This window comes from Cherax quadricarinatus, chromosome 14 (assembly GCF_038502225.1).
Source record: "Cherax quadricarinatus isolate ZL_2023a chromosome 14, ASM3850222v1, whole genome shotgun sequence".
In the NCBI taxonomy this organism is placed as follows: domain Eukaryota; kingdom Metazoa; phylum Arthropoda; class Malacostraca; order Decapoda; family Parastacidae; genus Cherax; species Cherax quadricarinatus.
The window spans coordinates 46,580,688-46,597,012 of NC_091305.1; the positions used below are offsets into that span (position 1 = coordinate 46,580,688).

At 40.0% G+C, this 16,325-nt stretch overlaps 1 protein-coding gene across 1 annotated transcript in view; it reads right to left on the reverse strand.

Annotated features, from left to right (window-relative positions):
- Positions 1-1,523: 1,523 nt before the first annotated feature.
- Positions 1,524-16,325, reverse strand: part of LOC128694731 (probable cytochrome P450 CYP44) — a gene marked incomplete at its 5' end in the record, with an annotated part of 79,898 nt that continues 65,096 nt past the window's right edge. Inside the window, 2 exon segments of the mRNA XM_070084986.1 lie at positions 1,524-3,388; positions 3,540-3,702. Coding sequence (XP_069941087.1) covers positions 3,231-3,388; positions 3,540-3,702 — 321 coding nt within the window.

The following is a 16,325-nucleotide window of genomic DNA, read 5'->3' on the forward strand; positions in this document are numbered from 1 at the left end:
TTACAGTCTCTTTTGTCCCCTTTCCCTTTATATAAAGGGACTATACATGCTCTCTGCCAATCCCTAGGTACCTTCCCCTCTTTCATACATTTATTAAACAAAAGTACCAACCACTCCAACACTATATCCCCCCCTGCTTTTAACATTTCTGTCATGATCCCATCAGTTCCAGCTGCTTTACCCCCTTTCATTTTACGTAATGCCTCACGTACCTCCCCCACACTTACATTCTGCTCTTCTTCACTCCTAAAAGATGGTATACCTCCCTGACCAGTGCATGAAATTACTGCCTCTGTTTCTTCCTTAACATTTAAAAGTTCCTCAAAATATTCTCGCCATCTACCCAATACCTCCATCTCCCCATCTACTAACTCCCCTACTCTGTTTTTAACTGACAAATCCATATTTTCCCTAGGCTTTCTTAACTTGTTTAACTCACTCCAAAATTTTTTCTTATTTTCATTAAAATTTCTTGACAGTGCCTCTCCCACTCTATCATCTGCTCTCCTTTTGCACTCTCTCACCACTCTCTTTACCTTTCTTTTACTCTCCATATACTCTGCTCTTCTTATAACACTTCTGCTTTGTAAAAACCTCTCATAAGCTACCTTTTTCTCTTTTATCACACCCTTTACTTCATCATTCCACCAATCACTCCTCTTTCCTCCTGCCCCCACCCTCCTATAACCACAAACTTCTGCCCCACATTCTAATACTGCATTTTTAAAACTATTCCAACCCTCTTCAACCCCCCCACTACTCATCTTTGCACTAGCCCACCTTTCTGCCAATAGTCGCTTGTATCTCACCCGAACTTCCTCCTCCCTTAGTTTATACACTTTCACCTCCCTCTTACTTGTTGTTGCCACCTTCCTCTTTTCCCATCTACCTCTTACTCTAACTGTAGCTACAACTAAATAATGATCCGATATATCAGTTGCCCCTCTATAAACATGTACATCCTGGAGCCTACCCATCAACCTTTTATCCACCAATACATAATCTAATAAACTACTTTCATTACGTGCTACATCATACCTTGTATATTTATTTATCCTCTTTTTCATAAAATATGTATTACTTATTACCAAATTTCTTTCTACACATAGCTCAATTAAAGGCTCCCCATTTACATTTACCCCTGGCACCCCAAATTTACCTACTACTCCCTCCATAACATTTTTACCCACTTTAGCATTAAAATCCCCAACCACCATTACTCTCACACTTGATTCAAAACTCCCCACGCATTCACTCAACATTTCCCAAAATCTCTCTCTCTCCTCTACACTTCTCTCTTCTCCAGGTGCATACACGCTTATTATAACCCACTTTTCACATCCAATCTTTATTTTACTCCACATAATCCTTGAATTAATACATTTATAGTCCCTCTTTTCCTGCCATAGCTTATCCTTCAACATTATTGCTACTCCTTCTTTAGCTCTAACTCTATTTGAAACCCCTGACCTAATCCCATTTATTCCTCTCCACTGAAACTCTCCCACCCCCTTCAGCTTTGTTTCACTTAAAGCCAGGACATCCAGCTTCTTCTCATTCATAACATCCACAATCATCTCTTTCTTATCATCTGCACAACATCCACGCACATTCAGACTTCCCACTTTGACAATTTTCTTCTTCTTATTCTTTTTAGTAATCTTTACAGGAAAAGGGGTTACTAGCCCATTGTTCCCGGCATTTTAGTTGACTTTTACAACACGCATGGCTTACGGAGGAAAGATTCTTATTCCACTTCCCCATGGATATAAAAGGAAAATTAATAAGACCAAGAACTATTAAGATAAAATCAAAGAAAAACTCAGATGAGTGTGTATAAATAAATGTGTACATGTATGTGTAGTGTGACCTAAGTGTAAGTAGAAGTAGCAAGACATGCCTGTAATCTTGCATATTTATGAGACAGACAAAAGACATCAGCAATCCTACCATCATGTAAAACAATCACAGGCTTCGTTTTACACTCACTTGGCAGGACGGTAGTACCTCCCTGGGTGGTTGCTGTCTACCATCACTAATATGGTATCTTGAGACATAAGACACTCTTACTGATTTTATTATGTACCTGCATGCCAGCACAGTGTGTAAGTTTATTTAGGTACAGGTATACATATGTATAATTATCAGAGTATATATAAAACATGAAATAACTTTTAACCCTTAAACAGTCTAAACGTATATGTACATTCACCTGTGCACCACCCCGAATATTTTGAGGGAAAAAAAAATCTTTTTTTTTTATAGGAAAAAAGAGCATGTTGTACCCAGGCATCCCCAATTTTTTTCATATTTTTTTCATATGAGTGTGCACACCCATTCTCTCATGTCTGGGTGACTCAGGCCTATCGTGCCAATGTTGAATAAAAGACAAATGAAGCGTATATATACGTTTGGGGCGCTACGCGAGAGAACGTATATATACGTTTGGACCATTTAAGGGTTATAAACACTTGAAATTTTGGAGTTTCCAGACATAATAGAGAGACTTAGTACTTACAGATCTCACAGAGAATGTAAACAAACCAGTTGGGGCACAGTGACCACATTAGAAAGTCAGGTGGGGGGAGCTGTGTAGAGAGTTTTGGTCATAATTTGAAATGACCGTATTAGTGGAACGCCGTAAAGTGAAACGCCGTAAAGCAGGGCCCTACTGTATACACATTTTTTCCTTCGTCCAAGGTAATGCAATCCATTTTTTTTTTTACACAATGGCCATCTCCCACCAAGGCAGAGTGACTTGAAAAAGAAACACTTTCACCATCATTCACATTATCACTGTTTTGCCAGAGGTGCACAGATATGACAGTTTAGATTTCACTCTAAACACCTCCAAGACTAAAGTCCGGCAAACCAGTTTCCCTGAATCCCTTCACAAAATATTACCCAGCTCACACTCCATATATTGCGCATACCTGGTCTTTTAATACAGGTGGCCCCCACAACTAAAACCTAATTAGTTCTGAGCCACTGCCAGTTGCTAATTAGTTCCAGACGAGTTGTTACTAGTTTCTCTGACATAAGCCGAACCTTTAGTTCCAGCAGGTACATGTTATTAAAGGGTGTTCAGTTTCTGAGAAGGAACACCATGGCCATAAATGCAAGGCAGGGAGAAACACAGATCAGGTAGTTGTAAGTTGGGGGTTGCCTGTATATCACGGCTGTTATATGACAATATTATATTGATGTACAGAATAACACTGCATCAGTGATTAATTCCTTGGAACGAACTGTAGAGGCAGTGGAATCTTTGGTCGTAGCAGCATACTCCATTCTTGCTGTGGTGGAGTGTTGTCTGTTGCCACTAAATGAAACTTCAGCAGCAATCGACACAGGCCAACATACAAATCCTGCTCTGCAAACCTGCGACCTGTAGAGTGATAAACATAACAAGAGGGTTTTATGAGAGATTAATGCAGTAATCTGCCATATAGAACATGCTACAAGCAATACTACAGTAAAGTTTTCTTACACAGTGTATCAAAAGCTAAACATCAAGTCCAGTATGTGTATGAACAAACCTGCACACATCCGAGTACCAATACTGAATGGATTGAGGATGTAGGGATCTATGTTTGTACTTCCAGATAAGTCTCTCAGCCAGCGTTCAGGACGCAACATGCCTGGGTCTTGGAAGTAGCGATCACTTTGTAACCAAATGTAAGCATTTAAATCAACGTAAGCCTGAAATAAAATTAGGAACATAAAATGTGCTCTTCATTTTGGTTAGTAAAGTATATGAATCAACATTTAGGTAATCATATCAATAATGCAATATGTTTCATAACATAAAAATACTATAAATACCAAAAAATACTGGACTGAAACACACATGAATTGTTTGCCACCAAACTCTAACAATTAAAAAACAAAATGAATCAAAAAGGTCAGATAGCCAGATACTGATGTTTTGTATTTTCTAAGCTTTCTGCTAAAGCCTATAATTTTTTTTGTGTATTTTATGCATCCTTTTTGCATTTGATAAAGCCAAAGTAAAGAAAAAATAATAATACAAAAATGTGGGAGGCAGCATCAGCTGTGCCCCTCAGTAGGTCAACTTCGTAAATCATCATCTTTCAACAAAACTGTCGTAACCCACCAAAGCAGGGTGGCCCAAAAAAGAAAAACAAATGTATACAGGAGAAGGGGTTACTAGCCCCTTGCTCCAGGCATTTCAGTCGCCTCTTATGACACACATGGCTTACGGAGGAAGAATTCTGTTCCACTTCCCCATGGAGATAAGAGGAAATAAATAAGAACAAGAACTAATAAGAAAATAGAAGAAAACCCAGAGGGGTGTGTACATATATGCTTGTACTACATGTGTACTGCATGTGTAGTCTGACCTAAGTGTAAGAAGTAGCAAAATGTACCCAAATTCTTGCGTGTTTATGAGACAGAAAAGACACCAGCAATCCTACCATCATGTAAAACAATTACAGGCTTTCATTTTACACTCACTTGGTACGATGGTAGTACCTCCCTGGGCAGTTGCTGTCTACCAACCTACTACCTAGGAACTTTGTAATAATACAGTGGACCCCCGCATAGCGACTTTAATCCGTGCAAGAGGGCTGATTGTTATGTGAAATGTTCGGTATGCGAATGAATTCTCCCCATAAGAAATAATGGAAATCAAATTAATCCGTGCAAGACACCCAAAAGTATGAAAAAAAAAAAATTTACCACATGAAATGTTAATTTTAATACACACAAACTGAAAAAGGCATGCACAATTACATGACACTTACTTTTATTGAAGATCTGGTGATGATTGATGGGATGGGAGGAGGGGAGAGAGAGTGTTAGTGTTTAGAAGGGGAATCCCCTTCCATTAAGACTTGAGGTGTCGAGTCCTTTTCTGGGGTTACTTCCCTTCTTCTTTTAATGCCACTAGGACCAGCTTCAGAGTCACTGGACTTCTTTCGCACAACATATCTGTCCATAGTGGCCTGTACCTCTCGTTCCTTTATGACTTCCCTCAAGTGTTTCACAACATTGTCAGTGTAATAATCACCAGCACGGCTTGCAATAGCTGTGTGAGGGTGATTTTCATCCATGAAGGTTTGCACTTCAAGCCACTTTGCACAGATTTCCTTAATCTTTGTAGTAGGCAATTTCTCTCTCCCCTCCTCTGAACCATTTTCCTCAGGTCTGGCCTCTTGCTGTTGAAGTTGATCTATCAGCTCATCAGTGGTTAGTTCTTCATTGTCCTCCTCCACCAACTCTTCCACATCATCCCCACTAACCTCCAACCCCAAGGACTTTCCCAATGCCACAATGGATTCCTCAACTGGCATAATCCTCTCAGGGTTAGCCTCAAACCCTTCAAAATCCTTTTTGTCTACACATTCTGGCCACAGTTTCTTCCAAGCAGAGTTCAAGGTCTTCTTAGTCACTCCCTCCCAAGCCTTACCTATAAGGTTTACACAATTGAGGATATTTAAGTGCTCTCTCCAAAACTCTCTTAGAGTCAGTTGAGTTTCTGAGGTCACTACAAAGCACCTTTCAAACAGAGCTTTTGTGTACAGTTTTTTGAAGTTTGCAATAACCTGCTGGTCCATGGGCTGCAGGAGAGGAGTGGTATTAGGAAGCAAAAACTTCACCTTAATGAATTTCATGTCCCCATAAAGTCGCTCTGCCACGTCTGTAGGATGACCAGGGGCATTGTCTAACACCAGGAGGCACTTAAGTTCTAATTTCTTTTCAGTTAAGTAATCTTTCACATTGGGGGCAAATGCATGGTGTAACCAGTCATAGAAAAAGTCCCTAGTGACCCATGCCTTACTGTTTGCCCTCCACAGCACACACAAATTCTCCTTGAGGACATTCTTTTGCCTGAGCGGTCTGGGAGTTTCAGAGTGATACACTAATAAAGGCTTCACTTTGCAATCACCACTAGCATTGGAACACATCAACAAAGTAAGCCTGTCTTTCATAGGCTTATGTCCTGGGAGTGCCTTTTCCTCCTCAGTAATGTAGGTCCTGCTTGGCATTTTCTTCCAAAACAGGCCTGTTTCATCACAATTAAACACTTGTTCAGGTTTCAGTCCTTCACTGTCTATGTACTTCTTGAATTCCTGCACATATTTTTCAGCTGCTTTGTGGTCCGAACTGGCAGCCTCACCATGCCTTATCACACTATGTATGCCACTACGCTTCTTAAATCTCTCAAACCAACCTTTGCTGGCCTTAAATTCACTCACATCATCACTAGTTGCAGGCATTTTTTTAATTAAATCCTCATGCAACTTCCTAGCCTTTTCGCTTATGATCGCTTGAGAGACGCTATCTCCTGCTACCTGTTTTTCATTTATCCACACCAATAAGAGTCTCTCAACATCTTCCATCACTTGCGATCTCTGTTTCGAAAACACAGTTAAACCTTTGGCAAGAACAGCTTCCTTGATTGCCTTTCTGTTGCCCACAATAGTAGCGATGGTTGATTTGGGTTTCTTGTACAACCTGGCCAGGTCGGCGACACGCACTCCACTTTCATACTTATCAATGATCTCTTTCTTCATCTCTATAGTAATTCTCACCCTTATTCCTGTAGGGTTGGCACTAGAAGCTTTCTTGGGGCCCATGGTCACTTATTTTCCAGATAAATCACCGAAAACACTGTAATAATACGAAATGTTCCGATTGTATGCTTGGATGTTACCGCGGAGGCTGGCTGGTAAACAATGCCACCGGCGGCACATGTGAGGCTGGCTAAGGGCGCACATTGGACGCGTCTCGGACGAAGAGCGGTGAGCGGGTTTTTGGGCGGTACGTGAGGCAAAATTTTTGCGAAAAAAGCGAGCGGTATGCGGATTGTACAGTATGCGATGCGTATGGTATGCGGGGGTCCACTGTAAATAAATTTTTGTTTCCAGAAAATATGCATTACAAAACTAATTATATTTATTTCCTACATTATGGAATGCCCATGGTTTCGCAGAGCATTTCAGACTAAAACTAGAACCTAAGTTTCCCGACATTGTATAGCTGTAGTTGGATTATTTGAATCCTAAGTATAATATACAGTATGCATGTTTCAGTTATCCTCGGTTTACGGTGGCCCAAAAATACCTCTTAATTTTCCATAATAATGGCACCAAAACACAAAAGTAGAGAAGCTGGCCGCAAAGTGCTTCTCATCAGTGAAAAAGTGATAATTCTCCACTTACTGTGCATAATTTATCAATTAAACTTTGTAATAGGTTTGTATAGGGCTTAAATATAGGGTTTGCTATTATCCACGGTTTCAGTATCCATGGCAGGTCCTTGGAATGTATCCCTCATGGATATGGGGTCCTACTGTAATTAACCCCTTCACTGTCGCAACCCCCAATCCTGAGGTGTCTCCTGGTGTTGCAAAATTTAAAAAAAAATTATTTTTTTCTTATGAAATGATAGAGGATCTTTTCCCAATTGTATTGACACCAAAAAAAAAATGAAATTTGATGGAAAACTGACGGAATTACGCTCTCACGAAGTTAGCAACCTCGGCGATATTTACAAATCGGCGTTTTTGGCCCACTTTGAACCCTATTTTTGGCTAATTCCACTGTTCCAGTCAACCAAACTCAGAGCTATTTCTTTAGAACTCCATTTTTTCTATCGATTGAGTACAAGAAACTGCCCATTTACTGATTTCAACTACCCAATAACGTGGTCAGAAATTTGCAATTTTGCCAATTTCACGAAAATTAAAAAATATGACAATTTCAAAATAAGGTCCAGAATGAACAATGCAGACATTCCTGGCTCTAAAATAACATTTTCTTTGTTCATCAGTCATGTCTCCAGGCCCCTCTGATATTACTCTTGCTTTCTATTTTGAATTTTTATTCAAACAAAAAATAGAAGATTTACTGTTATGCAGACTACTGCAATATTGTAATAGTTGTACAAATAATGTCAACCCATTCATGACTGCATATTAGAATGGCTAGTTGGGCATTTATTGGACAATGACATCATTTGTTTACTTTTGAACATCGGCAAAAATCAAACATTTCCCCTACTTTGAGCTCCATTTCCAGGTTCTTATTATAGTCAAACCAACCAAAATCACCTCTATTTTTATAATATGTTTTTCATTCTATCAAATGAGACCAAGAAAACGAGAATACAACCATAAATACTATACGAAAATAGACCACAAAGTCGACATTTGAATTAAAAAAAACGGTCTGAGTTTTTTTTTTCTCATTATGCACTGCGTGCTCCAGGATTTTTTTTTTATATGGTGCACACTGACCACACAGACCCATTCTCTCACATGCGGGACTACCAGCTTTCTCCTGCTTGATTTGAAGCCGCTAGAATTTATGAGTATACAGTGGACCCCCGCATAGCGATATTAATCCGTGCAAGAGAGCTCATTGTTATGTGAAATTATCGTTATGCGAATCAATTTTCCCCATAAGAAATAATGGAAATCAAATTAATCCGTGCAAGACACCCAAAAGTATGAAAAAAAAAAATTTACCACCTGAAATGTTAATTTTAATACACACAAACTGAAAAAGGCACGCACAATTACATGACACTTACTTTTATTGAAGATCTGGTGATGATTGATGGGATGGGAGGAGGAGAGAGTGTTAGTGTTTAGAAGGGGAATCCCCTTCCATCAAGACTTGAGGTGTCAAGTCCTTTTCTGGGGTTACTTCCCTTCTTTTAATGCCACTAGGACCAGCTTCAGAGTCACTGGACTTCTGTCGCACAACATATCTGTCCATAGTGGCCTGTACCTCTCGTTCCTTTATGACTTCCCTAAAGTGTTTCACAACACTGTCAGTGTAATAGTCACCAGCACGGCTTGCAATAGCTGTGTGAGGATGATTTTCATCTATGAAGGTTTGCACTTAAAGCCACTTTGCACAGATTTCCTTAATCTTTGTAGTAGGCAATTTCTTCAATTTCTCTCTCCCATCCTTCGAACCAGTTTCCTCAGGTCTGGCCTCTTGCTGTTGAAGTTGATCTATCAGCTCATCAGTGGTTAGTTCTTCATTGTCCTCCTCCACCAACTCTTCCACATCATCCCCACTAACCTCCAACCCCAAGAACTTTCCCAATGCCATAATGGATTCCTCAACTGGCATAGGATTCTCAGGGTTAGCCTGAAACCCTTCAAAATCCCTTTGGTCTACACATTCTGGCCACAGTTTCTTCCAAGCAGAGTTCAAGGTCCTCTTAGTCACTCCCTCCCAAGCCTTACCTATAAGGTTTACACAATTGAGGATATTAAAGTGATCTCTCCAAAAGTCTCTTAGAGTCAGTTGAGTTTCTGAGGTCACTACAAAGCACCTTTAAACAGAGCTTTTGTGTACAGTTTTTTGAAGTTTGCAGTAACCTGCTGGTCCATGGGCTGCAGGAGAGGAGTGGTATTAGGAGGCAAAAACTTCACCTTAATGAATTTCATGTCCCCATAAAGTCGCTCTGCCACGTCTGTAGGATGACCAGGGGCATTGTCTAACACCAGGAGACACTTAAGTTCTAATTTCTTTTCAGTTAGGTAATCTTTCACATTGGGGGCAAATGCATGGTGTAACCAGTCATAGAAAAAGTCCCTAGTGACCCATGCCTTACTGTTTGCCCTCCACAGCACACACAAATTTTCCTTGAGGACATTCTTTTGCCTGAACGGTCTGGGAGTTTCAGAGTGATACACTAATAAAGGCTTCACTTTGCAATCACCAGTAGCATTGGAACACATCAACAGAGTAAGCCTGTCTTTCATAGGCTTATGTCCTGGGAGTGCCTTTTCCTCCTGAGTAATGTAGGTCCTGCTTGGCATTTTCTTCCAAAACAGGCCTGTTTCATCACAATTAAACACTTGTTCAGGTTTCAGTCCTTCAGTTTCTATGTACTCTTTGAATTCCTGCACATATTTTTCAGCTGCTTTGTGGTCCGAACTGGCAGCCTCACCATGCCTTATCACACTATGTATGCCACTACGCCTCTTAAATCTCTCAAACCAACCTTTGCTGGCCTTAAATTCACTCACATCATCACTAGTTGCAGGCATTTTTTTAATTAAATCCTGATGCAACTTCCTAGCCTTTTCACTTATGATCACTTGAGAGATGCTATCTCCTGCTATCTGTTTCTCATTTATCCACACCAATAACAGTCTCTCAACATCTTCCATCACTTGCGATCTCTGTTTCGAAAACACAGTTAAACCTTTGGCAAGAACAGCTTCCTTGATTGCCTTTTTGTTGCCCACAATAGTAGCGATGGTTGATTGGGGTTTACTATACAACCTGGCCAGCTTGGAGACACGCACTCCACTTTCATACTTATCAATGATCTCTTTCTTCATCTCTATAGTAATTCTCACCCTTATTCCTGTAGGGTTGGCACTAGAAGCTTTCTTGGGGCCCATGGTCACTTATTTTGCAGATAAAATCACCAGAAACACTGTAATAATACGATTGTATGCTTGGATGTTACCGCGGAGGCTGGCTGGTAAACAATGCCACCAGCGGAACATGTGAGGCTGGCTAAGGGCGCACATTAGACGCGTCTCGGACGAACAGCGGTGAGCGGGTTTTTTAGCGGTATGCGAGGCAAAATCTTGGCGATAAAATGTAGCAGTATGTGGATTTAACGTTATGTGATGCCAACGGTATGCGGGGGTCCACTGTATATACGTCAAATACGGTACCTCGTAAGACGTATATATACGACCAAAACAGTCAAAGGGTTAAGTTGTCTGAAGATAAGATTATTAAATGAGGTGAAAGTTTTAAAACCAAGGGACGAGGAAGTTAGGGTGAGATATAAGCAACTTTTGGGAGCACATAGTGAGAGTATAGGTAGTGCGGGGCTTGAAGAAGTTAGGGATAGCTTTCAAAATGCAGTGTTAGAATGTGGGGCAGAAGTTTGTGGATATAGGAGGGTGGATGCAGGAGGAAAGAGGAGTGATCAATGGAGCGATGAGGTAAAGGGGGTGATAAAGGAGAAAAAGTCTATTTATGACACGTTTACAAAGCACAAGTGATATAAGAAGGGTGGAGTATATGGAGAGTAAAAGAGAGGTGAAGAGAGTGGTGAGGTAGTGTAAAAGGATAGCAAATGAGTGTGTGGAAGAGGATCCAACGAATTGGCTGAGAAAAAAAAGTTTTAGAGATAAATAGGTTGAGAATGTCTAGGAAACAAATGAATTTGATAGTTAAAAACAGAATAGGGAAGTTATTAGATGGGGAGCTAGAGGCATTGGGAAGATGGCGAGAATATTTTCAGGAACTGTTAAATGTTGATGAAGTGAAGGAGGCAGTGATTTCATAAATTGGCCAGGGAGGTATAACATCTTTTAAGAGTGAAGAGGAGCTAGATGTGAGTGTGGGGGAGGTGTGCGAGGCACTGGGTAGAACGAAAACAAAAGTTTATTTCTTTGCAAAGGTTACAATGTGTATTTACATTTCATAATTTGATTGGTACAAAAAAAGCCACTATCATGCTGAGGTATTTCAGGCAGACTTAAATAATACTCAGACTACTCAAGTCTAGACAAACTTCAAATATTCAGTATTTTACTCAATTACGTATTAATATGAGGTAATACAATTTATGATACAAACATACATTTTTCAATTTGTAATAATGGTTGAATAGATAAGGGATAATAAAATGTCTGGGAGAGCTGCTTCAAATTTGGTTAGAGATTAGTATAGTGTGGGTATGGTTATTATTGAGAGAGGAGATGATTCTTAAGTATGGTCCAAAATTTATTTGTGAGTAGAGGACCTTTTGCTGGTTCAGGCAGAGAGTTCCAGATTTTCAAGCCCTTTATGCGCATTGCATTTTTGCATAGTGTGAGATAGACACAAGGGATGTCAAAAAGGGTTTGTGCCTCATCTTATGCCTGTGTGTTCTGATGTAGCTGTCTAGGTGAAGTTTAAGCAGAGGGTTTATATTGGAGTTTAATGTTCTGTATATGTAGTAGGCACAATAATAAGTGTGTAGATTTTGTATATTAAGTTCAAGCTCTTGAAGAATGGTGGGGATGTGTTGTTTGGCACAGGAATTTGTGATCCACATGGGTAAAGCAGCTGAAACTGATGGGATCGTGACAGAAATATTAAATGCAGGTGGGGATATAGTTTTGGAGTGGTTGGTACTTTTGTTCAATGTATGAAAGAGGAGAAGGTACATGAGGACTGGCAGAGAGCATGCATAGTTCCTTCATATAAAGGGAAGGGAACAAAAGAGTAAAAATTATAAGGGAATAAGCCTACTGAGTATACTAGATAAAATGTATGGTAGGGTTATTATTGAAATAATTAGGGGTAAGATGGAGAGCAGGACTGCAGATGAACAAGGAGGCTTTAGAATGGGTAGGGGATGTGTGAACAATATTTAGAGAAGAGGAGAGAAGTTTTCATTACTTTAATGGATTTAAAAAAGGCATATGATAGGGTGGATAGGAGAGCAATGTAGCAGATGTTACAAGTGTATAGAATAGGTAGTAAGTTACTAAATGCTGTAAAGAGGATAGTGAGGCTCAAGTTAGGGTGTGTAGGCCTTAGATAGGGATGCGTGATGTCACCATGGTTGTTTAACATATTTATAGATGAGGTTGTAAAAGAAGTAAATGCAAGGGTGTTGGGAAGAGGAGTGTGATTAACCCTTTGACTGTTTCGGCCGTATATATACGTCTTACGAGCCAGTGTTTCGGACGTATATATACTCAATAATTCTAGCGGCTTCAAATCAAGCAGGAGAAAGCTGGTAGGCCCACATGTGAGAGAATGGGTCTGTGTGGTCAGTGTGCACCACATAAAAAAAATCCTGCAGTACGCAGTGCATAATGAGAAAAAAACTTTGTGTTTTTGGATTAAAACACCAAATTTGAGGTGTATTTTTGTATAGAATTTTTGGTTGTATTCTCGTTTTCTTGGTCTCATTTGATAGAATGGAAAACATATTACAGAAATAGAGATGATTTTAATTAGTTTCACAATGAAAATGACCTTGAAATTGAGCTCAAAGTAGCGGATATGTTCAATTTTTACCAATGTTCAAGAGTAAGTAAATCACACCACACATCCAATACACGTCAACTGGGGACTCTAATATTCTTTCACTAGTGCGCAGATATTATTTATACCATTTTTACAATAATGCAGTAGTCTGCATAATAATAAATCTTCTGTTTTTTGTGTGAATAAAAAATCAAAATAGAAAGTAAGAGTAATATAAGAGGGGCCTAGAGACATGACTAATGAACAGAAGACATGTTATTTTAGTGCCAAGAATGTCTGCATTGTTTTTTCTGGACCCTATTTTGAAATTGGCATCTTTTTTAATTTGCATCAAATTGGCCAAATTGCCAATTTCTGACCACTTTATTGGGTAGTTGAAATTGGTAAATGGGTAGTTTCTTGTACTCAGTTGATAGAAAAAAATGGAGTTCTAAAGAAATTGCTATGAGTTTGCTTGACTGGAACAATGGAATTGGCCGAAAATAGGGCTCAAAGTCGGCGAAATCGCTGATGCGTATATATTGCCGAGATCACTAACATCGCGGGAGCATAATTCCATAAGTTTTTGATCAAATTTCGTACTTTTGGTGTCATTACCATCGGGAAAAGATTCTCTATCATTTCACAAGAAAATTTTGTTTTTTTTCCCAAAAATTTTGCAACATAGAATGACAGTTTCAGAAATGGGCTTGCGACAGTCAAAGGGTTAAATTATGTGGAATCAAATACAAAATAGGAGCTGACACAGTTACTTTTTGTTGATGATACTGTGCTTTAGGGAGAGACTGAAGAGAAGTTGCAAAGGTTAGTGGATGAGTTTGGGAGGGTATGTAAAGGAAGTTGAAAGGGAACATAGATACGAGTAAGGTGATGAGGATATCAAACGAGTTAGGCAAGGAAAAACTGGATATCGGATTAGAGGGGGTATGGAGGAAGTTAATGTGTTCAGATATTTCTGAGTGGACATGTTGGCAGATGTGCATATGAAAAACGAGGTAAACTGTAGGGCTGATGAAAGGAAAAAGGTGGGTGGTGCACTGAGGTATCTGTGGAGACAAAGAACATTATCCATGGAGGCAAAAAAAGAGAATGTATAAGAGTATAGTGGTACCAACACTTATATATGGGTGTGAAGCATGGGTGGTGAATATTGCAGTGAGGAGGGTGGAGGCAGTGGAGATTTCGTGTCTGATTGCAATGTGTAGTATAAATATTATGCAGATAATTTGTAGTTTGGATATTAGGGGGAGGTGTGGAGTTACTTAAATTATTATCCAGAGGACTGAGGAGAGGTTGTTGAGGTGGTTTAGACATTTAGAAAGGATGGAGCAAAATAAGATGATTTGGAGGGTGATTATATTTACTTTGGAGGGAAGATGAGGTACTGGTCACCCTAGGAAAGGTTGGAGGGAGGGGAAAGTTTTGTATACGAGAGGCTTGGGCATACAACAGGTGTCTGTGAGCATGTTAGATAGGAGTGAGTGGAGGCAAGTGTTTTTTATGACTTGACCTGCTGTTGGAGTGTGAGCAAGGCAACATTTATGAAAGGATTCAGGGAAACCAATTAGCCAGACTTGAGTACTGGAGGTGGGAAGTACAGTGCCTGCGCTCTGAAGGATGGGTGGCAATATTTGGAGTTTATAAGGGTATCTGAACTGTAGTATCAGCAAGACAGTGATGGAATGACAGTGATGGCAAGACAGTGATGGAGTGAATGATGGAGAAAGTGTTTCTTCTCTTTTTGGGTCACTACTAAGGTGGGAGACAGCCAGTGTTAAAAACAGCTATATACAAACCAGCTATATATGTATTTACCTTAATTCAGTGCAACAATTCTAGGTTTGTATCAGGAATCTCACACCAAAAAAAGGAAACCATCATTAATCAATAGCTGTTTTGCCAGAAATATGCAGACACCACCATTCAAATGGCTCTCTGAGCTGCATCAACCACACTACTTCGTCAGAAGTCAGGCAATGATTTCTCACCTCCAGGACTGGACTCCAGTCCATCTAACTGGTTTCCCTTCATAGGTTACTTTGCTCACACTCCAAAAGCACATCAAATTTCATAGTCTACATGTCATAATGAAATGCATATCAATACACTATATAATTTCTTTTTTGCATGTGTTACTTTAAACATTACACTTAAAGCAAACTTCTAAAACTGCTCTTTCCTATACAAACTTACCATATAAAAATACTTACCATATACAGTGGACCCGCGCATAGCGACCTTAATCCGTGCAAGAGGGCTGGCTGTTATGCGAAATGTTCACTATGCGAATGAATTTTCCCCATAAGAAATAATGGAAATCAAATTAATCCGTGCAAGACACCCAAAAGTCTGAAAAAAAAATTTTTACCACATGAAATATACATTTTCCTACACACAAAGAGAAGGATACATGCACAATAATAAAGTAGTACATGCTCAATATATATTGTGCATGTACTACTCTACTAAATGAAGAATAAATGACACTTACCTTTATTGAAGATGCAGCAATGACTGATGAGACACTGTGTCCTGGGAGTGCCTTTTCCTCCTGAGTACTGTAGGTCCTGTTTGGTATTTTCTTCCAGAACAGGCCTTATCACACTGTGTATGTCACTACGATTCTTAAATCTCTCAAACCAACCTTTGCTGGCTCTAAATTCACCAATATGAGCACTAGTTCCAGGCATTTTCCCTGTTCACCTGGGTGTTAGTCAACTGGTGTGGGTTGCATCCTGGGAGACAAGATTAAGGACTCCAATGGAAATAAGTTAGACAGTCTTCGATGACACTGACTTTCTTGGGTTATCCTGGGTAGCTAACCCTCTGGGGTTAATTGTTTCTTGGTATTCTCAATAAGCCACACCAACAACGGTGGTACAGCAGCAGCAGCAGCTGACGGTGGTACAGCAGCAACAGACGATGCTACAGCAGCAACAGACGATGCTACAGCAGCAGCAGACGATGCTACAGCAGCAACTGACGATGTTACAGCAGCAGCAGACGATGCTACAGCAGCAGCAGCAGCAGCAGACGATGCTACAGCAGCAGCAGACGATGCTACAGCAGCAGCAGACGATGCTACAGCAGCAGCAGACGGTACTACAGCAGCAGCAGCAGCTGACGGTGGTACAGCAGCAGCAGCTGACAGTGCAGCAGCAGCTGACGGTGGTACAGCAGCAGCAGCAGCTGTACCACCAATAGTAGCAATGGTTGATTGGGGTTTATTATACAACCTGGCCAGCTCGGAGACACGCACTCCACTTTCATACTTATCAATGATCTTTTTCTTCATCTCCATAGTAATTCTCACCCTTATTGCTG